Raw genomic sequence first — 26877 nt, 5'->3', positions numbered from 1 at the left:
CAGCACACCCTGCCCCCGACCCTCGGATGCTGACCGGGTACCCCGGATGTGAGCGGCCATCTTTGTCGACGTCAGCATGCCCCGCCCCCGGCCCTCCGATACTTACCGGGTACCCCGACTGTAACTCTCGACCAAAGCGCCCCACACCAACTTGCAAGGTCAATGATGGACATCCGGGTGGAGGGGCACAGGACTAGATGCCTGTTTGACACGGGCAGCACTGGGAGTTTTATTCAACCGGACACAGTGCAACGCTGCGGACTTGCAACGCGGCCGGTAAGTCGGAGGTTCCATTTGGCTTCTGGGTCGCAGTCCACAGACATCCGGGCAGGTTGTGTAGCGACATTGGTGGTGCAAGGCACAGAATATCGGAACTTTGAGCTCCTGGTCATGCCTAATCTGTGCGCACCTGTGCTATTGGGGCTGGACTTCCAGAGCCATCTCGAAAGTGTGACTATGGTATACGACGGGCCCCTCCCACCACTCACTGTCAGGAATCCTCAGTTTTGTGGGACTTCTTCACATACCCCGCTACTGACCACACACACACACGGGCACACACATCCCATCCAGAACCAGGCCGACAGCTGCGCTACTGACACCACTTGCAGCCTCTCCACTCTCAAGGTCCCTCCCCCACCGCTGTTCGCCAACCTGACCCCTGACTGTAAGCCTGTGGCAACTAAAAGCAGGAGGTACAGTGCGGGGGACAGGGCCTTCATTCAGTCGGAGGTGCAGCAGCTGCTCAGGGAAGGGATCATTGAGCCAAGCTCAAGCCCTTGAAGGGCCCAGGTGGTTGTTGTTCGGACTGGGCAGAAAAATAGGATGGTGGTGGACTATAGTCAAACCATCAATAGGTTTACGCAGCTTGACGCATACCCCCTACCCCGCATCACGGATATGGTCAACCAGATTGCTCAGTACAAGGTGTACTCGACAATAGATCTGAAATCCGCTTATCACCAGCTCCCCATCTGCCCAGAGGACCGCCCCTACACCGCCTTCGAGGCTCTATCACTTCCTGCGCGTCCCTTTCGGTGTCACGAATGGTGTCTCTGTCTTCCAGAGGGAAATGGACCAGATGGTGGACCAATACCAACTGCAGGCCACATTTCCCTATCTGAATAACATCACCATCTGTGGTCACGACAGGCCAAATCACGACGCCAACCTCCAACGATTTCTCCAAGTGGCCGCAGCTCTGAACCTTACTTATAACAGGGACAAGTGTGTGTTTGGAACCACCCGCCTTGCTATACTTGGGTATGTCGTGGAAAACGGGGTTATTGGCCCTGATCCCGAACGTATGTGCCCCCTGTTAGAACTCCCTCTTCCCACCACTCTCAAGGCCCTCAGACGGTGCCTGGGTTTTTTTTCCTATTACGCCCAATGGGTCCCCCATTACGCAGACAAGGCACGCCCCCTGGTCAAGTCTACCACGTTTCCCCTCTCTGCTGAGGCCCGCGTGGCCTTCAGCTGCATTAAAGAGGACATTGCCAAAGCTACGATGCATGCAGTGGACGAGACTGTTCCCTTCCAAGTGGGGTGTGATGCCTCTGATTTTGCTCTGGCTGCTACCCTCAATCAGGAAGGCAGACCAGTAGCATTCTTTTCTCGCACCCTCCAAGGCTCCGAAATTCGGCACTCGGCGGTGGAGAAAGAAGCCCAGGCCATAGTGGAGGCTGTTAGGCACTGGAGGCACTATCTTGCTGGCAAAAGGTTCACCTTGCTGACCGACCAGCGCTCGGTTGCGTTCCTGTTCAGCAACCAACAGCGGGGCAAAATCAAAAATGATAAGATTTTGCGGTGGAGAATAGAACTCTCCACCTACACCTATGATATCCTGTACCGGCCTGGCAGACTCAATGAGCCCCCTGATGCCCTATCCCGGGGAACATGTGCTAGCACACAGCTCGACCAGCTGTACGCCCTTCATGCACAACTTTGCCATCCGGGGGTCACCCGATTTTACCATTTTGTGAAAGCTCGGAACCTGCCATACTCCCTGGAGGACATCAGGACGATGACCAGAGACTGCCAAATTTGCGCTGAGTGCAAACCGCACTTCTACCGTCCTGACACGGCACAACTTGTCAAGGCCACCCGCCCTTTTGAACGACTGAGTGTTGACTTTAAGGGCCCCCTTCCCTCCACTGACCGCAATGTCTATTTTCTCAGTGTTATCGACGAGTACTCACGGTTCCCCTTTGCCATCCCCTGCCCCGACACCACTGCCACGTCCGTCATAAAAGCCCTGCGCCAGCTCTTCACTCTGTTCGGGTATCCCTGCTATATCCACAGCGATAGAGGGTCCTCCTTTATGTGTGAGGAGCTGCGCCAGTACTTGCTAGCTAGGGGAATTGCTACCAGTCGGACCACGAGTTATAATCCCCGGGGTAATGGCCAGGTGGAGCGGGAGAATGCCACAGTGTGGAAGGCCACACTTTTAGCCCTTAAGTCAAAAGGGTTGCCGGTCTCTCGATGGCAGGAGGTCCTCCCTGAGGCACTGCACTCTATCCGCTCTCTGTTATGTACGTCCACCAATGCCACCCCTCACGAACGCCTATTCTCTTTTCCCAGGAAGTCTGTCACTGGGACCACCCTACCAGTTTGGCTGACGTCCCCGGGGCCAGTGCTGCTCCGGAAACATGTGAGGAGCAATAAATACTCCCCGCTGGTAGAGAGGGTTCACCTTCTACATGCGAACCCCCAGTATGCTTACGTGGTCTTACCTGATGGGCGGGAGGACACGGTCTCCATCCGCGACCTGGCACCCGCAGGTGCAGCAGACCACGACCCTGAAGGCTCTCCGGTACCTATGAACCCTGCACCAGAGGTGACACTGTACTCACCAGGCTCTACACAGACTCCTCACGACACTTGTATACCGGGCGTTTCGTACGCATTTATACCAGGCGCCTCGCACATGCGTGAGGGATCACCGGCGCCTAGTGGGCAGGAACAGGCGCAACCTCCGTCCCCTGTGCAATCACCAATGTCGCCGGCATCCATGCGATCACAGCCGGTGCTACGTCGATCGCAGCGACAGATTTGACCACCTGATAGACTTGACTTGTAAGAAACTTCGCGACATGGGACTCTTTCAAACAAAGGGGGGGTGAATGTGGTGAACTATGTGCCTGTCTGGACACGCCCCCTGCTGACTGCTCCTGTGGCTCCTCCCACAGGCCCCTGTATAAAGGCGATCTGAGGCCTGACGCTCGGCCTCAGTCTCCAGGACATAGTATGATGGACACTCACTCCTGGTTCCTTCTTCCAGTCAATAAAAGCCGATATCTCGCCTTACGTCTCACTGTGAGTTATTGATGGTGCATCAGTGAGTGAGGACTGAAGGCACTTACTACAAGTCAGTATTTTAGCTATTTATTTACAGGACAATACAGGCACTAAATATTCAGTAAATCCTATGTTGCGCCTAGTTACAAGTACATATCTAAGGTGTCTACCGGCTCCATGGAGCCAAATGGCAGCCAGTGAAAGGTTTGTGATGCTCCTTAAACAGGCCAATCCCTAGGTAGCATGGGGGAGCAGCTTCTACTGAACAGGTACGATTGACACTTATTGCGATGCTCCAGCCCTCAAAGGACACAATACTCTGCCATTCAACCAGAAGGTTAGCATAATCCCCACTGATGTCCCACTATACTATACAGAAAACATAACAATATAATTCTCAGAATTATCACCCCTCCAGATGCTGTCCCATGTATTACAGTAATCCATCAACATCCCAACGTCCCAGAAAGCCTCCGACGTCCCCTCAGGGTATCGTGGTTATGTAGCTGGCCCCCCACTTTCCTGATCTTACTTACTGACTGCTGGATATGATCCCCCAAGTGAGACATTTTCCCAGACTTGGGGATGTAGGTGCAGCTCTCCTGACCGATTACAGCACAGGTGCCACTCTCCTTTGTGAGCAGGTAGTCCAAGGCCAGCACCCGAGAAGCCATCATCTCAGCTGATACTCTGGCCAGTCCATCCTCGGTATGCTTGTGTGCTGTGGCCAAGTCATTCCTGGGTTAACGTCCTCATGCTGATCCAACAGTGCGAAGCCTTGACGAGGCCCTCATACTGGTACGCTATCTGTAGGAATGTGTTGTAGGATCTCACTCTGACCACAATCATCCTCTACGTTGCCATTCTGAAACGTAGGGAGCCACTCACTCACTCACTCCTTCCTGTTTATTTGCTGGGCCTGTAGACAGACTATCCCCGTTCCTCCAGGAACACCACACATCGTGCGTTTGGCAGTCTGTGCGCCACAATGTACCGCATCTCTGGGGGTGATGCATCCAAACCTTCCCTGACTCCTCCTCCAATTCCATCTCATCCACTTTTGCAGGATTCGACACTGCCGAACGCCGGGACTTCTGAGACTCTCCCGAGCCCACAGTATGGGACTTCAGATTATCAACCCCCTGCTGCAGCACACTCACCCATCCCTGAAAGGTGCGGGTGGGGGGGTCAATAACTTAACTTGCTGTTTCAACAGCCCATTCATATGCTCAATCAGCCCTGCCAGCTGTGGGGAGGGTGGGATGTGGAATACCATGCCAGGCTCTGCAGCCCAGTCCTGGACTTTGACTCCTGCAACATGTGAGCCGATTCCAGTTGGATCTCTGAGGAGATCCATTTGTGGATGATGAGTGCTGCAATGCATTTATTGTGCTTTCCTGGTCAAAGTGACCACACTGCAGCACAAGTAGGACCCCAGAATCTGTGTCCACCATTGTATGCACATATTGTTTTTGGTTCGGTGGTGGCAGAGGCTCTACATAACCTACCTGCCATACCAGAGCAGCCTCTGTGGCTTCTCGGATGTGTCCGGAGGGAACTGCTGACCACCCCCTGGGCTTAACCCGCTGGCAGGTAGGGCAGCTTGCATCCACTATCCTGGCCTCGTCAGATGTCAATGCTACTCCTCGAGCTTTTTCCCATTCCCTTTCTCCTTCCCCCCTCAGGTGCCCACTCTTCTGGTGTGTCCATACCGCCAGGCTCCCATGATCCTCCTCTGAACTGGTTTAGCACTTCCACTTAATTTCTCAGGCTATCTATCTCTTTCTCTTTCAGTGAGATTGTCTCATACTGCTGCTTTACTATGGCTGCCAGAGGCCAAAAAACACTCCTCGGTCTCTTCTTCCTCTCAAGGAGCCCTACCTCATTCAGTACAGACATGATGTGGTGTCCCATTTTCACCTCCTGGGAGTCCAGCTTGTCTGACCAGTCTACTGGCCTACTGTAAGCTGGCCAGACTCCCAAATCCCACGCCGTTGTCAATATACCCTGGGACTCAGCACTCCTCACACAGGGTGGCAGGGGTGGGGGGGGGTTCACTCTCTTATTTTATCGCCTTTAAATATATTAATCTTCTGTTCAATCACCAAACCCTGCTCACAGAGCCAATTGTGTGTGAAACAGATTTGCGGGTTCGGTGACTGGGGACAGGGGATACTCACTATCAGTAAGTAAGTTAGCTATTTATTTGCAGGACAAGACAGACATTGAACATTCAGTAAACCTTTCAAGTTACACCCAGTTACAAATACTTATCTACAGTGTGTGCTTGGGTTCTCTCTCACTGCTGTACACTTCCAATGTTCCTGTGGCACTGGCCATGACCCAGTCCGCTGGCGAGCCCCAATCCAAAAGTCCGGGTGCTTTCACAACACTGGTTTTATACTCTATTGGCACTGGATCATCATCAGCCACCGCCATGGTGCCAAACGGCAACCAGTAGAAGAACTGCAATGCTCCTTCTTACAATGCTGTTATGAGCATCGAAAAGGTCTCAGTTTTATGCTTCATTTGTAAAGCAGACTACTGAAAACTTTTAAAAAATGTAAAATGTGGAAGAAGTTAGCAGTGTGTGAGAATATGCACCTGTTCCTTGTAAGGCCACTGGCATGGTTTTCCTAAATGTCAACTTCCGGAATGATTTTATACAGAAACCTATTCTCTTTGAAGAGCCATACAAGGAAAGAGACTAATATACAATATCCTGCAAACACAGGTGATGTTAAAGTCGTGAATCATGATGGGAACCACTTTTCCAGTGAGTGGGGTTGAATCTGCTGACCTAATTAGGAACGAAGTAAATGTGGGACTGGTCATTCTGCTACATAACAAAAGATCAGAACCATTGGAAGCAGAAGTAAGCATCTCAGGAAAGAACTAATGAATATTCTTACAGTTTTTACTGTGGAGAAAATGTTGAATGTTTAGGAAATGAGGGAAAGGAGTGATGATGTATTGGATACATGGGAATTTGCCACAGAGGAGGTCTTGGCAGCCTTAAAGCACATTAAGATGGATAAATCCACAGGGCCTGACTGTGTGGACCTTGTGGAAAGCTAGGGGGGAAATAGTGGAGGCTGATTTATCAATAAACTTCAAAATAGCAAGCTACGAGCAGCCACAGAGCCAGAGAGAACAGATACATAACATGATGCAGCAAAGTATCTGAAGGCTAGGAACAGCTGGTTGAGGCCAGCTGGTTCAGTGGGTGAACAAGGACTGTGGATGAGAGCTGGGTTTAAATAGGCTACAGGTGATGAGTCAGAAACAAGTTGTTGGCTGGGCTGGGAGGAGACTGGGAGGGGCCTGGTTGTACAGGCCTCACGGAATGTCCCCTCCTACGGCTGGTACTTGACAGCACAGGGCTATACAGATAGGTCCAGTGGAACTCTTCGATGGACTATGATTAAACTGGATGGCACCCAAAACCTCTCCTCCGGTCTGCGCCCTTCCCGGTGGACCAGGTGCTGCACTCACCATCCACAATGATGTGAATTTATCAACTGGAGAACCATGTACACTGGACCATCTCCACCATCTGAAGGTGAAAGCTCAGGTGGGATGAGTGGTCTATGGACAACAGGCTTGAGGCAGGACACGGGGAATGTCAGTGTGATCATGAGGGACAGTGGCAGGTGGAGAAGGCAAGTGAATGGGTTAATGCTCTGGATAATCTTAAAGGGAGCAATAAACTGGGGTGAGAGCTTACAGGAGTAGATTTCAGTCAGACAACCAGACGTGGTTCCCAGACTGGAATAGACTGGCTGGGCGCCAATGACAGTTAGCCTTGTGGCAGTAGGTGCAGTTGGCAGTGAGGATGGCCCTCTGTGCCCTCTGCCAAGCATTCTGGCATCAGCAAGCTGTATGGGACCTCCACTGTTGGCAACTCCACAGGGAACAGCAGGGGTTGGTAGCCACAGGGCAAATTCACTGAGGTGTGGAAGGGGGAGCAGAAGGCTCATGGGGGTGAATAGTGGGCCCTAGTCTGACACAATATCCTGGGGGAAGTTGTGGAGGTGAACCCCATGTTGGAGAATTAGGTCCGGTGTCTCAGCGGCAGATGGAAGTTTGGGGAGAACAATGAAGTGGAGCACCTTGGAGAACTGGTCTGTCACTGTCATGGTCAGCAGGGCCCCATCAGAAGGTGGCAAACCCTTGATGAAATGTGTGGCAATGTGGGACTCTGATCATTGAGAGACAGGCAGGGGACACAGAAGCCCAGAGCTGGTTGGAGGAATTGGACTGGGCACATTTAAGGCAGACGGTGGCAAAGTGGCGAATGTCTGCAACCATGGTGGGCCACCAGAACTGGTGTCGCAGAAAATCTGCAGTCAATTATGCACCTGGCTGGCCAGAGATGGGGTGAGGAGTGACCTACTGGAATGCTTCAGAGTGCACGGTTACTGACATGTACTTGCCACATCTGTTGGTCAGAGCAGTGTTGTGCTGTAGAGGCTGGTAGATCTGATTCTAAAGGACCAAGACAATCAGGGCAAGGATCTGGGAGGATGGAATGACGTGCTAAGGGCTGATCCCCATTTCAGCTGGGTCAAACTATCATGGAGGTGCCTTAATATTCTTGGAGTCAGGTGGGTAGGAGTTGGTAAAGTTGAATTGCTTAAAGAAGAGGACCCAGCAAGCCTGATGTGGGTTGAGTTTGTGAGCCTGTTGTATGGATATGAGGTTCTGGTGGTTAGTCCAGATCAGGAAGGACTCAATGTCTCCCATCAGCCAGTGTCTCTGTTTCTCGAGGCCCATTTAATGGCGAGTAGTTTCCTGTTTTCTACTCCATGTTACTGAAGTGTAGGGTTGAACTTGTGCAAGACGGCACAAAGGTGAGTCTTCCTGTTGAGTCCATGTTGGGGGAGGATCGTGCTGGCACCCAAGTCAGTTGCATCCATGTCCACTACAAAAGGTTCAGATGGTGGAAGATGAAGCATCTCTTGAGCTCCTCCATGCAAGATCCATGACAGCAGACCAGGTTATCTGTGAGGCAGGTGATTTAGAGAGGGAGGTGAGAGGAGCAGAGATTTGGCTGCAGTTCCTGATGAAATGGTGGTGGCCCAAGTCAGAAGCAAATGACAAAGGCAATTTTGGCTCGGCCTGTAACGTACAGAGATGGCTAGCACTCAAAGTGTAAGGCGTAAAGTGGAACAGGAAGTTGCAGCAGAGGGTTGGGAATCTGTCAAAATGTCCAGGCACGGGAATCTGGGGCTCTGAGGGAGCAGATTGATTGCACAGGGTTGCTGTATTGAGATGGAGAGCTGGTTGAGAGTGGCGAATAGATGGTCAATGGTTTCCTGCTGCTTCTGGATTGTGTTCTCCTTTCAGCAGATGACTTCCTTTTGGCGAGCAAACTCTGCTGGGTCAATTGCTGGTTCACCCATCCTGTCAGGAAATATAGAGGAGGCTTGGCCCAAACACAGAGCAGCTGAGACGATTTAGCAGTAAATGATACTTTACTAATAAACTGTGAAATAGCAAACCTCGAGGGGCCACAAAACAAGAGAGAACAGATTCTTAACACGACAATGCAAAAGGTAGCTGAAGGCTAGGAGCAACTGGTTGAGGCTGGCTGGTTTGTATGAGTGAACAAGGACCGTGGATGAGAGCTGGGTTTAAATGGGCTGCAGGTGATGAGTTGGAACCAAGTGGCAGCTGACTTCTTTTAGGAGATTGCAAGGTGCCTGACAGTGCAGGCCTGACAGATAGAACACTAAATGTTGTCTACAAAGGACTTCAGCAAGGCCTTTGACAAGATTCCACAGGGTAAGCTAGACCAGAAGATGAGATCGCATAGGATCTAGGGAGAAATACTCATAATGGGTTCGGTGATACGAAGAATTGAATGACAGTCAAAGATAGTTTCTCCGACTGCTGGCCTGTGATTAGTGGTGTGCCACAGGGGTTGGTGCTGGGACCTTTGTTGTTTGTTATTTAGAGAGACGATTAGGGAGTGCATCTACAATATGTCTTTGGTAAGTTTGAGGATGATATAAAAATAGGTGGTAGACAGTGAAGAAGATTATGAAATATTACTGACAGACATGTATCAACCAGATAAGTGGTCTGAGGAATAGCAAGCGGCTTTCAATTCACATAAATGTGAAATGTTGCATTTTGGGCTATCAAACCAGGGTAGGACTTGTACCGTGGATGGTAAGCATCTGGGGAGTGTTGTGGATTAGAGCGATTCAGAAATGTAACTACAGTTCCCTGATAGCAATGTCACAGGTAGAGAGGGTGTGAAGAAGGCATTTGGGACACCAGCCTTCATTAATCACTGCATTAAGTATTGGAGCTGGGATGTTATGAAGCATTCGTACAAAATGTTGGGTGTGACTGCACTTGGAGTATTGTTTTAGTCGCCTTGTCGTGGGAAAGACATCATTAAACTGGCTGAAACCCCTGATCAAAGTTCTCAGCCTGACATGTCAACTATTCATTTCCTTCCATGGATGCTGTCTGATGCTGAGTTCCTCCAGGAGTTTGATTGTGTTGCAGAAAAATGGAAAGAGTGCTGAGATTTATGAGGATCTGCCAGGACTCGAGGGCCTGAGTTATAGGTAGTGGTCGGGAAGGCCAGAACTTTTTTCGTTGGAATGTAGAGATTGAGGGGTGACCTTCTGAAGGCATATAAAATCACGAGAGTGACGGACATGGTGAATGTACATAGTCTTTTCCACAGGAGAGGGGAAGTAAAAACTAGAAGGCAAAGGTTTAAGTTGGAAGATGAACATTTAAAAGGTACTCTGAGGGGCAAATTCTTCACCGAAAGGATGATGCTGCCAGAGAAAGTGACTGAGGCAAGTATACTAATGATATTCAACAGACATTTGAATAAGTATGTGGATAGGCTGGGTTAGGGAAACTTGGGCCAATCACAGGTGTATGGAATTAGCTTGATGGGCATTATGGTCACCACAGATGAGTTGGGCTGAAGGGCCTGTTTCTATGCTGTATTACTCTATGACCCTGTGAAATTAGCCTAGCCATTGCATAACTTCTGGCCCATCAGCAACGTTTTTGCTGTCATCTTCAGTGGCAGACTCCCAAAAAATGATTCAGGTAAGGTTTTCTTTCTAACTTGTTCTCAAACACTCCTTCATTTGTCTATTAAGGCTGACCTTTCAAACCTATCAAAGCTCAAGCATTGTGCATGGGAAATGAATTCACATTACACATGCACAGTCTATTAATGCTCCAGCAGGGAATTACTACACAGTACAATGTAGTTCCAACATAGCCTGACAACACTGAATCCATTAGAGACAAGTAGCTAAAGGAATATTATATTAGCAAAATAAAGTCATATGTAATGATCGTGAAAGGTCAATATAGAACAGCTAACTGGCTTCAGCCTTTATTAAATAGGGTAATAATAAAAACTATGAAAAGATGAACTCAATAGACAATAGACTATAGGTGCAGAAGTAGGCTATTCAGCCCTTTGAGCCAGCACCACCATTCACTGTGATCATGGCTGATCATCCACAATCAGTACCTTGTTTAGATTATTAGAAATATTTAAGGAAATTAATCATTTTTGAAGATTTGGGGGCAATGGGGAACTGACAGTGAAGAAGATTTGGAGCCAGCGTTAATCAACCACAATGACATTGAATGGCAGGGCAGGCCTGAGCAACCGAGTGACCTGCTACTGCTCCTGCTTTCATGAGACCTTTTGTTCTTGTGTTAAAACTCTAGGTTTTTAAAATATCTGCTTACATGGTTCTAGAAACCAGAAAGAGATAGAAGAGATTCTAACTTACCTGAATTAAATGTTTCAGAGGAGAGGGCTATATGTAAGAAGACTTACAGCTAATGTTTCTGCATACAGAGGAAACCCTGGGAAAATAGACCAGTATATTAACATCAGACAAAAGAAAGATGTCGGAATCTGCACTAAGAAGAGTAATAGGAAGATATATAGAGTCGGGAAAATATAATCTTAAAATCAGCTTTAATTCTAATACTCATCTATGATAACAGAATAATGCCTGCAGATAGCTTTCACCTGGCTATTGAAAATACTTTTAGTAAAATTAAATCTGGCAGTTTCCAGCATATGGAACTAAACAGTAATGGATAGCAAATAACCTAAAATAAATGAATTAAACAGCAAAGATAAAGATCATTCATTTAGATTGGAGTAATTTGGAAAGTGGTTTTCTATAGGATAAGTTTTTATTTGCAATTTATATTAATGGTTTTGGTTTAAGAATAAGTAATTTAACATCAAGATTAACAGATGCTACCAAATTGGAGAATTCACTGAAAGGGAGCTCAACATTTTATAAGAAGACTTTTAATAACCTTTAGATTGGACAGCTATCTGGCAAATGGGCCATTAATATTTAAGGTAATACATTTTGGTAGAAAAAATATAAAATCCACCTATAATATATCATATAATAACAATAACTCAGATAAAAGGGGAAATCAGTCAAGGTGTACTCAAAAGCAAGTCATTAACAAGATGATTTAAGAATGGCAAAATGATAAAATGAAGTCCTCAAAAATGCTGGGAATTTATTTCTTGAGGCATAGAATTCAAAAACTCAGAAAAGTAATGTAGAGCTTGAGTCCGATCCTAATCGGGCTGCTCTTGCTGTGTTCAGTTCAGCTTTTCAGTTTATCTAAACAATTGTAGAATCATGAGAGGAAACGTACATCATAGGCATCTGTTAGTCTCATGAGACCATGGATTTGCGCCTTGGAAAGTTTCCAGGGCGCAGGTCTGGGCAGGGTTGTATGCTGCAAGTCTCCTCTCTCCACACCACCAATATTGTCCAAGGGAAGGGCAAGGGCCGATACAGCTTGGCACCAGTGCCGTCGCAGAGCAATGTGTGTGTGGTTAAGTGCCTTGCTCAAGGACACAACACGCCGCCTTAGCTGTGGCTCGAACTAGTAAACTACAGATCACTAGACCAACACCTTAACCACTTGGCCACGCGCCAACACATCATAGTGTCAAAGAAATAAATAGGCTTCAATAGACCAATTCAATAGACCTAAGACTAAATTATGGATCATCCTATCCTTATTGGATTGTGTATCATTATCTCCAGCACTTCTCTTCAAGTAAGGTGATCATCTTCCTCTCATTCTTTGAAGAATTCTTAACAGATCTTGCTAAAGAGCTAAAAATTACTTAAGTCATGACTCCATTTCCTGTCCTCCTTCTGTCTTTCCCAGCTCAAAATGCAAAATAAATTTAATTTCAAAGTACATACAGTATATCACCATATACTAGCTTGAGATTCATTTTCTTGCAGGCATTCACAGAAAAATAAAGAAATATGATAAAATCAATGAAAAAATACACAAAGAAAGACAAAAAACCAATATGCAGAAGAAGATAAAGTGTGCAAGTAAAGAAAATAATACTGAGAACGAGTTGTAGAGTTCTTGAATGTGAGTCCAGTTCAGTTATGGAATCAGTTCAGTGTTGAGGTGCGTGTTGTCCATGCTAGTTCAGAAGCTTGATGGTTGAAGGGTAATAACTATTCCTGAACCTGGTGGTGTGGGACTTAAGGCTCCTGGTACCTTCTTCCCAATGGCAGCAGTGAGAAGCGAATATGGCATGGATGGTGGGGGTTATTGATGATGGATGCTGTTTGCTTGTGGCAGCACTCCTCATAGATGTGGGGAGGATTTTTCCCTGTAATGGACTGGACCATATCCACCACTTCTTGTAGACTTTCCATTCTTGGACACGGGTGCTTCCACACCAGCTGGTGATGCAGCCAGTCAGGATACTCTCTCCACTGTGCATCTATCCGAGTTTGTTAAAGTTTCGGATGACATGCTGAACCTTCGCAACCTTCCAAGAAAAGCAGAGGCATTGTTGTGTCTTCTTTGTGACGGCACTTACGTGACTGTTTCTGGACAGATCTTCTTGATATGATAGGAGGTCCTCCACTGGTTGGGGTCAACCATGGATATAGCGTCCTAGCTGTCTATGTGATCCGCACGTCAGGGCAATACGAAATAGAGAACAAGCAGCTGCCCGTGCAGCAGGCCCCCTCTCCGTGCTGCTTGATGAATCCAAAGGAGAAGAAAAGACCGATACAGTTTGGCACCAGCAGCTTCGCAGGAGTCGCCATTCAGCATTGAACTCCACATTAGACTGCCTTAGTGACTCCAGCTCAGGACTTTTCCTTGGGGTTTACTCTCAATGCCTTCCCTTTGAGTGGGTATAGCTGCAAGGCAGCAAATGTTCAAGATCAGAATTTTCCTTCTCCTAGATGAGTTGCCAACCACAGCTGACATTCCCTAACTGTCTGAAATGATTAGTTTTAAGGCACCAGTAGCTCCTTCTCCTGTCAGTAGAAGCAGCTCCACCATGCTTAGCCACACATACAGACTAGGAGCTGGATTTGACTGTCAGAAGCTATTTGAGATCCCCCACTATTTCCCCTATCTATGACAACCTTAAAGAACCAATATGTGGTCTGATAATGCCAAGGAATTTAAAGCTACTGACCCTCTCCACCTTCAATCCCCTAATGAGGACAGGCGCTGCAGTTTCTTTCTCCTGTAATCATTAATCAGCTCTTTGGTTTTACTGACGTTGACTAAGAAGTTGTTGTTGTGTCACCATTCAGTGAGGATTTTCCATCTCCTTCCTGGATGCCAGTTCGTCATCTCCTTTGATTCAGCCAAGAACAATCGTGTCGTCAGCAAAACTAAATGTGGCATTGGAGCTGTACTTAGCCTCACACTCAAAACTAATTAAGCGAGAAGAGCAGGGGGCTAAGCACGCAGTCTTGTGGTGCAGCTCACAGTGATTGTGTAAGAGATGTTGTTGCCAATCTGAACTGATAGGCTCTTTTCTTATTGTGCCTCTGCCCAGCTATCGATTCCCACTGTGCACATATCTCACCATAGCTACCTCATTCCTACCTCATCTCATTCCATTATACCCACCCATTGACTTGTTTCTAGCTAACTATGTATAAATTCAGCTAACATATCTGAATTTCCTATTCTGCTGACAAACTGATATCCAGCACCCTGCCTGCCTACTATTTCAGCAATTAACTGATGAATTTATCCCCTACCTAACCCTACCCTGATCCTCTCCACATTTTTCTGCTTATTAGATCCTTCCAACTTGGTGCGTGTATGTTACTCACAGGTCTCTTACATTCTATCTCACCATTCTGTCCTGCCGCAGGGTCTCAATCCAAATCATCGACAATCCCTTTCCAGCGAGAGATGCTGTTCAACCTACTGAGTTCCCAGCTGCTGTTTATTGCTTCAGGATTCAAGCATCTGCAGTTCTTTATATCACCTAACCCGGGGGTCGGCAACCCGCGGCTCTGGAGCCACATGTGGCTCTTTTACGTCTGTGCTGCGGCTCCCTGTTGCTTTGGGAAATAATTGGTTGTGGCGACCCTTTTCCTGGCACATCCGAACCGACTCACAATAAGATAGCCTACGGGGGTTTGCGAGCACAGAGCTTTGGAGCCTCTGCGCCATGGGGGGGGGGGCAGGTTGAGGGAGGCTTAAAAGTGAGGCTGAAGATTTCGAATAAAGTTTTTTTCCTTCGACTGCAGTTACCGACTCTGTGTCGTAATTTTAGCGCTGCGTGTAGCACACCGCTACATGGTCAGTATTTAATTAATATGTATTTTATGTTAGTTTGTTAGTTTTTGAAATGTAAATCTAAATTTGAAGATTATGGTGATCTTGTACAATCTAAATAAGACGTTGTGGCGACCCATTTGCTGACACATCCGAACCGGCTCACAATTAGCCAGCGTTCAGGCTAAGGGAGATAGCCTACGGGGGTTTGTGAGTACGTGTCTTTTGCAGCATCCGCGCCCATGGGGGGGCGGGTTGAGGGAGGCTTAAAAGCAAGGCTGTTTAGTTCGAATAAAGCTATCTTTGACTGCAGTTTACTGACTGCGTGTAGCAACCGCTACAACGTGTTTTTATCGCTGGCTGTCCAGAGGGGAGGTGCTGAAACGCTTTGTCGCGCGTCTGGAAGAAGTGAAAACTTTCCTGGGCAGCAAAGGGCTCAACTTTCCTGAGCTGGAACAGCCAGAGTGGCTGGAAAAGCTACACTTCATGGTAGACATGACAGCGCACCTGAACACGCTGAACACAGCTCTTCAACGGGGTAAGGACGTACAGCCCTGCACATGTTGGAGGATGTTTTGCATTCGAGCGCAAGTTGACGTTGCTTGCCAGAGATTTACAGAAAGGCACATTGTCTCACTTCCCCAATTTGAGAGAGTTCAAACAATGTCACGACATGATAAATTCGGAGTATTTACATTCTGCAATCATCGCAATGCAAACATCGTTTGGGAAACGCTTCTGTGAGTTCAGAGAGGAAAAAAACACATTATCCTTCCCGGTCACTCCCCTAAGCATCGATCCATCCCTACTGAATACGACTGCATTGTCAGGTGTGAGTCAACCTGAACAAGGATGATAAATATTTTAATTGCGTATTATTTTACGTATATTCATATGTTTTCATTGTTCAGTGAAATAGTCCTTTTATTTTTCAGGTTGACAGCTGGCTGACGTTATTTTTGGTTTGCTGCTGGCGGCAAATTTAAGTTTGGCGTTTTTCATAAATACAAGAAGGACTCAAATAGACGTTGAGTATTTTACTTAAAAGTAACCTTCAACCCAACGTCTTTTTTTCGGAGTTCAAAATGTTTTTGTTGCATGCAGAAATGTAATTTCGTTTTCTCTGCAGGAGTTCATCAATTTCATAAATGCAACACATTATAGTTTATTTATACATAGCATAAAGGCAAAACAAAACGTTGTATGCAGTGTTATTTCATTTTAAATGTCAAACGGGTTTTGCGGCTCCCAGTGTTTTCTTTTCTGTGGGAAACGGGTCCAAGTGGCTCTTTCAGTGGTAAAGGTTGCTGACCCCTGACCTAACCGCTCAGTAAATGCTCTGAGGTATTGCTGCCTCTTGTGGAATTACCCAGAAGTAGCAACAGTGCCCATGACAAATATCAGCTCTGAGCCTTGAAGTTCGGATGAACAATGCTGTTTTCTTTTCAGCAGCATCTAACACAAATCAGTTTTACCTGGAGCACAGTGTAAAAGTGACTGTTCTGGGAACTTCACACCAACTCCAGAAACTCAAGCAGGTGAAGCTCTCCCTTTGTGCCTGATGTAATTTCATATCAGGGGCACAATGTCTCTCAGGATCTATAGATGCTTGGTAGAGCAGGTGTGTAAGCCTTTGTTTCTCATCTGTTTTTGTCCTTTTCTACCCCTCACTTATCTAAGAGCTCTTACATACCCCACTGTACATGCCTCTACCACCAGTCCTGCAGTGGGTTCCATGCCCTTACCACTGTTTAAAACCTACGTCTGGCAAAGCCTCTATACTTTCATTCAATCACCTTCAGAGTGTGGCCTCTGGATTAGCAATTGCTGCCCTTGGAAAAAGGCACTGGCTGCTTATTCTGTCTATGTGTCTTTTCAGATTATACTCCTCAAACAAGTAGCCTCTCATCCTCCTTCACCCCAAAGAGAAAAGCTCCAGCTTGCTCAACTTTCCCTCGTAAGACATGCTATCTAATCCGGGCAGTGTCTGGCAAATCTCCCCTGCTCCCTCTCTAAAGCTTCCACATCTTTCCTGTAATGAAGCAACCAGAACTGAACCCAATGCTCCAAGTGTGGTCTAACAAGGGTTGTATAGAGCTGCAACATTACATTGTGACTCGTGAACTCAATTCCCCAGCTAGTGAAGGACAACATGTCATATGCCACCCTTTCAACTTGCATGGTAACTTTGAGTATCTATGGACATAGACCCTCAAATCTCCCTGTTCCTACACACTGCTAAAAATCCTGGCATTAACCCTGAACTCTGCCTTCACATTCGACCTTCCAAAGTGTATCACTTCATACTTTTATTGGGTTGAAATCCATCTGCCAGTTCTCAGCCCTATTCTGCATCCAATGTAGTCTACTACAACCTTCTACCCTTTCTACAACCTTCATGCCATCTGCAAACATACTGAACACCTTTTCCATTGCCTCATCTAAGTCATTTACCAAAATCATAAAGAGAGAGGGTTGCAGAATAGACTTTTGTGGAACACTATGAGTCACAGGCGTCCAGGCAAAATAATCCATCCCGTATTCCATGCTCCGCCTTCTATGACTGGGACCCTTCTACCAACATCTATCAGCAACCTTACTAACATCATTCCTTAGTATATGACCTTACTATGTTCAATGTAGCTTTCATGCTAATCTACCTTAACGGCAGTGGCTAAATAGTTTAATGGCAAGTACCTGTTTAGTGGCATCCAGGCTGTGTTTACTTTAGTTAAGAGCAAATAGGACAGAGAGCAAAACTGACAGCTGTATGGAATATGATGCAAATGAGGGAGACTGCGCCACAGCTCAAGCAGTGATGGAAGAAGCTGCTGACAATTTCTCCCACCACCCTTTCCCCCTTGCCCCGCACCTGAGCCTATTCCAATCATCGGCTGGAAGGCGTTGCCAGAACTGAAAGTGTTCTGTTCATTGTCTGCAGGTTTACATGATCTAGTCGCCTGCTGTCGCCTGTGCTGTGAGGCACTGGGAACTTTTGACAGGCGAACTCCACAGTGCCAAGACCCAAGGCAACTAGAAGCAGTAAGTGAAAAAGTATAGCAGTTTTCATTGAGAAAATGGCAGATCTGTATCTGCTTTGGCATGTAAAGGGCACCTCCCTCCTACAACCTAGTTAATGTTTGACTTATTAACCCTGCGTAAAGAAGCAAGATTTCCATATATTGGGTAATTTGATATTATTGCGAACCGCATTCCTCAAGCTAGGGGCGTAGAATAAATTTAGGGTGTTAGAACGGAATGCAGATAGATCCTCACATTTCATAGTACAGAACAATAGGTTTGTTTACCTCAGCTTGTGGTGTTGTAGTGTCGTCACTGGGCGGGGGCAGAGCCAGGCTGGGGCCTGTCAGATCAGCAGGTTTCACTTCTTTGTGGTTAAAGGTGCAGGTATTAAATGCCTGAGTGGAAATTATTTTCTTGCATGGTCTTCGAAGCAAGACTGGGATCTGTTGTGCACCCTGAGCAAAGTCTCCGCCCTCTTTGGATTGGGGAGTAGAAAAGTGGAGAGTCTCCAGAAAACCAGGAAATAAACAGAAGGAGAGAGAGAGAGAGAGAGAGAGAGAGAGAGAGAGAGAGAGAGAGAAATCGGAAAAATGAGAGGATAGTTGCAAAATGGCTGTCAGATTCCAGGATCAGGCAAGTACACTTGTGAATCTCTTGAAATGTTGTAACCATGCGTTTGTAACCAGGGTGCTATAATCTTCTGTAACACGCACAAAATGCTGGAGGAACACGGCAGGTCAGGCAGCATCTAAGGAAATGAGTAAACAGTTGATGAGTTGGGCCGAGACTCTTCCTCGAGACTGAAAAGAAAGGGGGAAGATGCCAAAATAAAAAGGTGAGGGGAGGGGAAGGAGGATAGCTAGAAGGTGATGTGAAGCTAGGTGGGTAGGAAAGATAAAGGGCTGGAGAGGAAGGAATCTGACAGGAGAGGAGAGTGGACCATAGGAGAAAGTGAAGGAGAAAGGGACCCAGGAGGAGGTGATAGGCAGTTGAGAAGAGGTAAGGAGCCAGAGTGAGGAATAGAAGAAGAGGGGAGGGGGAGGGAATTTTTTTTACTGGGAAGAGAAATCGATATTCAAGCCATCAAGTCGGAGGTGAGCCAGATTGAATAAAATGTATTGTTCCTCCAGCCTGAGGGTGGCCTCATTGTGGCACAAGAGGAGAACGTGGACCCACATGTCAGAACGGAAAGGGGATTCGGAATTAAAATGTTTGGCCATCAGGAAGTTCTGTTTTTAGTGGATTGAGCAGAGATGCTTGACGAAGCAGTCCCCCAATATACATCAGGCCGCACCAATGTCGATGAGTCCTCATCAGAGCACCAGACACAATAGACAATCTTATATTTACCTTATGTTCCTTACATAGCACTTCGTATTCCGCCTGGGTACCCTCCAACCTGATGCCATAAATATCGATTTCTCCTTCCAGTCAATTTTTTCCTTCTCCCTCTCTGACTTCTTACCTCTTCTCACCCGCGTATCACTTCCCCCTGGGTCCCATCCCCTTTCCTTTCTCCTATGGTCCACTCTCCTCTCCTATCAGATTCATTCCTCTCCAGCCCTTTACCTTCCCTACTGACTGGGCTTCACCTATTACCTTCAAACTATCCTCCTTCCACTACCCCCCCCCCCCAACCTTTTTATTCTGGCATCTTACCCTTCCTTTTCAATCCTGAAGTAGGGTCTCAGCCCAAAATATCAACTGTTCATTTATTTCCATAGATACTGAGCTCCTCCAGCTTTTTGTGTGCGTTGCTTTGGACTTACAGCAGAATTTCTCATGTTTATGCTGTAATCTTCTGCTCCTTGTAAATCAAATATAAAATGTGCTCAGGACATTCTATTCCTTGTAACTCAAATATAATGACTGATGCCCATGTCAGGAATAAATTAATTCACACTTGAGTACAGAAATCAAAATTGGAAAAGGAAGATGTTTCTGAGAAGGGGGAAAAAGAGTAGAGGGAGTTCTATTGCACCATCGTGAAGTTCAAGCCAAGTGTCAGTGTGGATGGGTGTGAGCAAAATTGTTTTTGAAAGATAACACCCTGGATTTAAGTCTTCATTCTGGGACTTTGGTCTAAAATGTCATCTGGAGCTTCAGTGAGCATTGCTATATTAGTTGTGTTATTTTTCAGTATAATGCACACAAAATGCTTGATGCACCATCAATAACTCTCTCTGAGACGTGAAGTTGAGATATCGGCTTTTATTGACTGGAAGAAAGAACAAGCAGTGAGTAACCACCATATTACAACCAGGAGACTGAGGGCCGGCTCAGGCCTCAATCGCCTTTATACAGGGGTCTGTGGGAGGAGCCACAGGAGCAGTCAGCAGGGGGCGTGTCCAGACAGGTATTTTAAGTTGTCCACAATGCTGGAGGAACTCAGCAGGCCAGGCAGCATCAATGAAAAAGAGTAAACAGTTGACATTTCGGCCCAAAGCTTCGACTGTTTACTCTTTTTCATAGGTGCTGCCTAGTCTGCTGAGTTCCTCCAGCATTTTTTGTGTATTACTTTGATTTCCAGCATCTGCAGATTTTCTCTTGTTCAGAGTTAACAAGAGATCAGTGCCGAACTCCGAAGCGAAGGTTCCCGAGGTCGAATCCAAGTCCGGCCACCCCTGAGCGCGCTTTCCATCCGTGCCGGGTTGATTGTTGAGCTAGCCACTTGGCCTCATTTAAAAAAAAACAAGGGTTGAGTCAGGAACGTTCATACCGTGACCCGGTTAATCTGAATGGAGACCAATCCTGACACCACACGCCAGACAAGAATGGCTGACTATCTGGTGCAACATGCTAATAATAAATCTGAGAGATGAAGCTGCTTCGAGTACCGTAAAGTATTGTATTATTAAAATCCCAAGCTGAACTAGAGTGTCTGAACCTCCCTACCCTATTGCCCTTATCTGAGATGCTGATCCTATTGCCCCTCCATCACTCCCTATATAGTATCCTCCATCTCTGCCCCACTTGTGTCTATTTATACCAAAACCCTCAGCTGCTTCCTCCTGACCTAGAGGTGAAAGTAAGATGGCATGGACTGTTGCACCATGATGCTATGAAAGTGGACAACACAATCAGTAAAAACAGGTTAAGTTGGCAATGTTAGTAACACAACGGTGCCAGTAATAAGCAACACACACAAAATGCTGGTGGAACGCAGCAGGCCAGGCAGCATCTATAAGAAGAAGTACAGTCGACATTTCGGGCTGAGACCCATCGTCAGGACTAACTGAAAGAAAAGATAGTAAGAGATTTGAAAGTGGGAGGGGGAGGGGGGATCTGAAATGATAGGAGAAGACAGGAGGGGGAGGGATGAAGCTAAGAGCTGGAAAGTTGTTTGGCAAAAGGGATACACAGCTGGAGAAGGGAAAAGATCATGAGACGGGAGGCCTACGGAGAAAGAAAGTGGGTGGGGAGCACCAGAGGAAGATGGAGAGCAGGCAAGGAGTAATTGTGAGGGGGCAGAAAGAGGAAAAAAAGGAGAGAAAAAAGACAGATAATAAATAAATAAGGGATGGGGTAAGAAGGGGAGGAGGGGCATTAACGGAAGTTAGAGAAATCACTATTCATGCCATCAGGTTGGAGGCTACCCAGACAGAATATAAGGTGTTGTTCCTCCAACCTGAGTGTGGCTTCATCTTGACAGTAGAGGAGGCCTTCCTCACCTGGAAGGACTGTCTGGGACCCTGAATGGTGGTGAGGGAGGAGATGTAGGGGCAGGTGTAGCACTTGTTCTGCTTACAAGGATAAGTGCCGGGAGGGAGATTGGTGGGAAGGGATGGGGGTATGAATGGACAAGGGAGTCACATAGGGAGCGATCCCTGCAGAAAGCAGAAAGGGGGGGAAGGAAAGATGTGCTTGATGGTGGGATCACGTTGGAGCTGGTGGAAGTTACGGAAAATTATATGTTGGACCCGGACGCTGGTGGAGTGGTAGGTGAGGACAAGGGGAATCCTAACCCAAGTGGGGTGGCAGGAGGATGGGGTGAGAGCAGATGTGCGTGGAATGGGAGAGATGCGTTTGAGAGCAGAGTTGATGGTGGAGGAAGGGAAGTTTATAGTAGATAAGTAATATAGGTAAGTGCCAGTAATAAATTTAACTTACTGTTTTTCCTGATCTTGACATTTCTCCTAACCTCTATTCTCCATACAATTGAATCACTTCATCATCTACATTTAATAATACAATCATAAAGAGATACAGCCCAGAAATAGTCTACTAAATCAGCACTGACCATCAACTACCCACCTACATTAATCATAGTTTTCTAGACCAAAACGTTTGGAATTCCCTTCTCAGGTTTTCTACCTCTCCATCTCATTTAAATCTTTATTTAAAGTCCAGCTCATTCACCAAGATGTTGGTTACCTGTCGTAAAGCTTTTTTCTTTGTCCTGATTTAGGCTTGTCTAATTCTAGTCAGTTTTGATTCCTTGGATTATTTTACTGCGATGAAGTGTGATACAAGTGGTGTTTAAATCTGAAGAGGAGCTGAGAGTTCACCTGGTGCCCAGCATTCATCTCTCTGACAATGATCAGGTCATTTACTTGATTCCTTTGTGAGCTCTTGCCACATTGCTTGTCTGCCATCTTTGACTACTTAGAAATAATGGAGGTAATAAGCTGTTAATTCTGGTGGGCGCTGCAATTTTGACAAAATGCTATATAAATTAGTGTCATTGAAATTTTTTTATTTGTTGGTGAAAAACTTATTTTTATGTCTTTCTTAATTTCTCACATTAGTGGCTGAAAGTTTGTATATTCTTGGCCATCATAACAAACCAGCAGATTTTAAAAGAGACAGGAATGTATAAGTGATGCTCTGGGCTAATTATGCAAGTTCAGGGAGTGGCAAACGTCGACAAGGCAAGCAGATTCCACAGGTCCGTGATCCTTTCTGAATATCTTTTGAAATGTTGGTGTTGCTGGGTAAGGGCAGTGTTTATTGCTCATCTCCCACAGCTCCTGAGAAGGTATTGGTGGTGAAACGCCTTCTTCGATCGCTGCTCATTGAGGTGGCAGGTGCTGATCTTGAAAATGAACTGACTTTCGATCAGGTTTCATGGGGCTACGGTCTTGCCATGTGCAACCTGAACCAAAGATCATAGAAATAGTGATGACAGAGGTATTAAAAGGTTTGCACAATTTGTTTCTTTTCGTATTGCTCCAACAAAGAGATTCAGAAATCTGGGTATACAAAGCACAAGGTTAAGAAGCAATCAGACAGCCTAATGTGATGTTGGCTCTATCTCAAGCAGATTGAATTATAAAAATGGTAAAGTGATGCTTCGATTGTGCAATGCTTTAGGTCACACCCTATTTTGACATTGTTGTTTTTTGCACTGTAGCTCAGGGAAGACATATGGATCTAGGGAGAATAGACTGCAGGCTTGCAATTATTATAATTGGTTTAAATTATGAGACCAGCCCATAGCAATCTGTGATATACGCGAGTGTGGATATCTCAAATGTGAAGAAAGTAGGATGATTGTATGACATCTAGGGAGGTACACTAAAACTAAATTACTTTAGAACAAGGTCAAATAACTAGAAACTAGAACTCATTTAGGAGCAGGGTCAGAAAGCAACATTTTTCAGACAATGGTTGTTTAAAATGGCCTAAATCCTGTCTCACTAAAGGCAAATGAATGTAGAAATTCAACAAAACATCAAGAAATTCAATTCTGGCATTCTCTGTTTATATCCATACTATAACAGGACTGGATGGGATAGAATTTGTCAATGTGTTCAGGAAAATTTACTTAATCAGTGCAAAGAGGTCCCGTTGAGAGAGTGTGATACCAGCAGCACACAGAAAATGCTGGAGGAACTCAGCAGGCCAGGCAGAATCTATGGAAAGGTCACCCAAAATGTCGACTGTACTCTTTTCCACAGATGCTGCCTGACCTGCTGAGCTCTTTGTTGCTTGGATTTCTAGCATCTGCAGATCTTCTCTTGAGCGTGATACTAGATATCTTATTAGGGAATGAGACAGGGCAAGTGACAGAAGTTACTGTGGGGGAACACTTTGCATCCAGTGATGATGATGCCATTAGCTTCAAGATAATTACGAAGGAGGACTGGTCTGGTCCTTGGGTTGAGGTTCTAAGTCGGAGAAAGGCCAGTTCTGGATCTCAGAAAAGGTCTGGCAAGTATGTATTTTTTTTCTGAGAAATGTGTGTCTGTTAACTGAGAGGCCTTTGGAAGTGAAATTTTATGAGTACAATTTGGATTTGCATGCTAGAATAAAAAGGCAAGGCTAACAGGTTTAGGGAACCTTGGTTTTTGAGGTCCTGGTTAAGAAAACAGATGTGCATAGCAGGTGAAGCCAGCAACGAACCTAATGAGGTACTTGAGGAGTTTAAGCAATGAAAGAGAACACTTAAGAGAGAAATCAGGGCTAAAAAGAAGGCATGAGGTGAAGGAAAATTCCAAGGGACTCTACAGATTTATAGATATATTAAGAGCAAAAGGATAGCACAATTGGTCGACTTACAGATTAATGTGATCATCTATGTGTGGAGTCAAAAGAGACAGGGGACATCTTAACTGGACTTTTTTGCATCTGTTCTTACCTGGGAGATGGACACACCGTCTAGAGAACTGAGTCAACACAGCAGTGAGATCATGGACCATAAACAGATTACAGAAGAGGAGATTCTTGGTATCTTGAGGCAAATTGGGGTGGGTAAGTCCCCAGAATTTGACAAGGTGTCCTCTCAGAACTTGAGGGAGGCTAGTTCAAAAATTGTAGAGGTAGAGGTATTTAAAATGTCCTAAGTCACGGGTGAGGTGCCGGAGCACTGGAGGATAGCTAATGTTATTCATTTCTCAAGAAAGGCTCTAAGAATAAACTGGGAAATTATAGGCCAGTGAGTCAGCAGTGGGTTATTGGAAGGTCATGTCTAACCAGTCTTATCCAGATTTTCAAAGAGGTTACCAGGAATTTTGATGAGGAAAGGCTGTGGATGTTAAAATCGTAAGACATAAGACACAGGAACAAATTAGGCCATTCAGCCCATCAAGTCTGCTCTGATTTATTGTCCCTCTCAACTCCATTCTCCTGCCTTCTTCCTGTAGCCTTTGATGCCCTAGCTTATCAAGAACCAATCAGCTTTCACTTTAAATATACTCAATGATTTGGCCTCCACAGCTGTCTGTGGTAATTAATTCCATAGATTCATCACCCCCTGGCTAAATAAATACCTCCTCATCTCTGTTCTCAATGGAAGTCCCTCTATACTGAGGTTGTGCCCTCTGATACTAGGTTCACCCACTATGGGGAACATCTTCTCCATATCTTTTGTGAACATCCTCTGGACTCTCTCTAATGCCAGCTCATCTTTTCTTGGATAAGGGGCCTAACACTGCTGACAATCCTCCAAGTGCCATCTGACCAATGCCTCATAAAGCCTCAGCATCACAGCTTTGCTCTTATATCTGAAATCTTCTCAAAATGAATGCTAACATTGCATTTACCTTCCTTACCACAGACTCAAACTGCAAGTTAACCTTCGGTGAATTCTGCACAGGCTTATTATGTTCATCTGCCATTTCTTTGTCCCCTATTTCTACCTCTCTAGCTTAATTTCCCAGTGGTCCAATATACACTCTCATATCTCTTTTATTCTTAGTATATCTGATAAAACTTTCGGTATCTTTTTTTTAATTGTCTACCTTACCTTCCTATTTTCTCCTTTCTCTCCTTATGACTTTTTTATTTGCCTTCTATTAGTTTTTAAAAGCTTCCGCTAATCTTTCTTCCATTATATGCCCTCTCTTTAGCTTTAATGTTTGCTTTGAATTCCCTTGTCAGCCATGGTTGCCTCGTCCCTCCTTTAGAATACTTCTTCATCTTTGGAATGCATACTTCACCTTCTGAGTTGCCTCCAGAAACTACAGCTATTGCTGTCCTGCTATCAGCTCTTAAAGCATCCCTTCCAATCAACTTCAGCCAGTTACTCTCTCTTGCCTCTCTAATTCCCTTTACTCCACTGCAATACTGATACTTCGGACTTTATCTTCTCTCTCTCAAACAGCAAAGTGAATTCCATCATATTATGATTTCCTCTGCATCTGTTCCCAGGATGCGGTTTTCCTTTCCATGACATCAGAAATGTCCTCTCCCACTTCAAAAAACTGGTTTCCCTTCCCCTCACCCACATCTCCTCCATTTCCCAAACATCTGCACTCACCCCATCTTCCCTCTGCCTTAAAGGTGATAGAGTTCTGCTTGTCCTTACCTACTACCCTCTCTGTATCCCACAGATCATGCTCTACCATCTCCAAAGGGATCCTACCACCAAACATATGCTTGCCTCCCCCCCCCCACTTCACTTTCTGCAGGGATTGCTCCCTCTGTAATTCCCCTGTCCATTTGTCCCTCCCCACTAACCTCCCTCCTGGCACATATCCCTGCAAACAGCCAAAGTGCTACACCTGCCCACTCACCTCCATTCTGGGTCCTTCCAGGTGAGGCAACACTTCACCTGCAAATCTGTACGGGTCGTCTATTCTGGCCAGTGATCCCGATGCAGCTTCCTCTATCTTGGTGAGACTCATCGTAAGTTGGGGGGACCACTTCAGCAAGCACCTCTGCTCCATCTGCCAAAAGCAGAACCTCCCACTGGCCAAACATTTAAATTCTGATTCTCTTTCCTGTCCTAGCATGTCAGTTCATGGCCTCATCTTTTGCCACGATGAGGCCACCCTCAGGGTGGAGGAGCAATACCTTATATTCCATCTGGGTAAACTCTAACCTGGTATGAATATCAATTCTCCTTCCAAAAAAAAACACGCCCCTCTCCCACTTTTCTTCTGTTCCCTATTCTGGCTCTTACCTCTTCTCACCTGCCTATCACCTCCTCCCGGATTCCGTCCTCCTTCCCCTTTCTCATATGGTCCACTCTCCTCTCCTATCACCTTCCTCTCCAGCTCTTTA

At 46.0% G+C, this 26877-nt stretch overlaps 2 protein-coding genes across 6 annotated transcripts in view; one reads left to right on the top strand and one right to left on the bottom strand.

Annotated features, from left to right (window-relative positions):
- LOC132406214 (phosphatidylinositol 4-phosphate 5-kinase type-1 gamma-like) overlaps positions 1-11163 on the bottom strand; it is a 232539-nt gene extending 221376 nt beyond the window's left edge. The window contains exon 1 of the mRNA XM_059991548.1: positions 11088-11163. The gene's annotated coding sequence lies outside the window, so the exon portion shown is untranslated. The remainder of the gene's footprint in view (positions 1-11087) is intronic.
- Positions 1-26877, top strand: part of LOC132406209 (tight junction protein ZO-3-like) — a 101427-nt gene that overhangs the window by 5900 nt on the left and 68650 nt on the right. The window contains exon 1 of one of the 5 annotated variants that reach the window (XM_059991539.1): positions 17930-17949. The exons of 1 other annotated variant lie outside the window; for it this stretch is intronic. Coding sequence is in view for 1 of the 4 variants with exons in the window: in XM_059991535.1 (XP_059847518.1) it covers positions 18541-18564 (24 nt within the window). In the remaining 3 variants the exon portion in view is untranslated. Of the gene's footprint in view, positions 1-17929; positions 17950-18421; positions 18565-20071; positions 20169-22365; positions 22476-26877 lie in introns of those variants that run through there. 3 more of the 5 variants (XM_059991535.1, XM_059991536.1, XM_059991537.1) reach the window with 3 other exon arrangements.

The sequence above is a fragment of the Hypanus sabinus genome, chromosome 16, assembly GCF_030144855.1.
Source record: "Hypanus sabinus isolate sHypSab1 chromosome 16, sHypSab1.hap1, whole genome shotgun sequence".
Classification (NCBI taxonomy): Eukaryota; Metazoa; Chordata; class Chondrichthyes; order Myliobatiformes; family Dasyatidae; genus Hypanus; species Hypanus sabinus.
The sequence above is the reverse complement of the archived record's forward strand: the minus strand, read 5'-3'. Positions and strand labels throughout refer to the sequence as shown.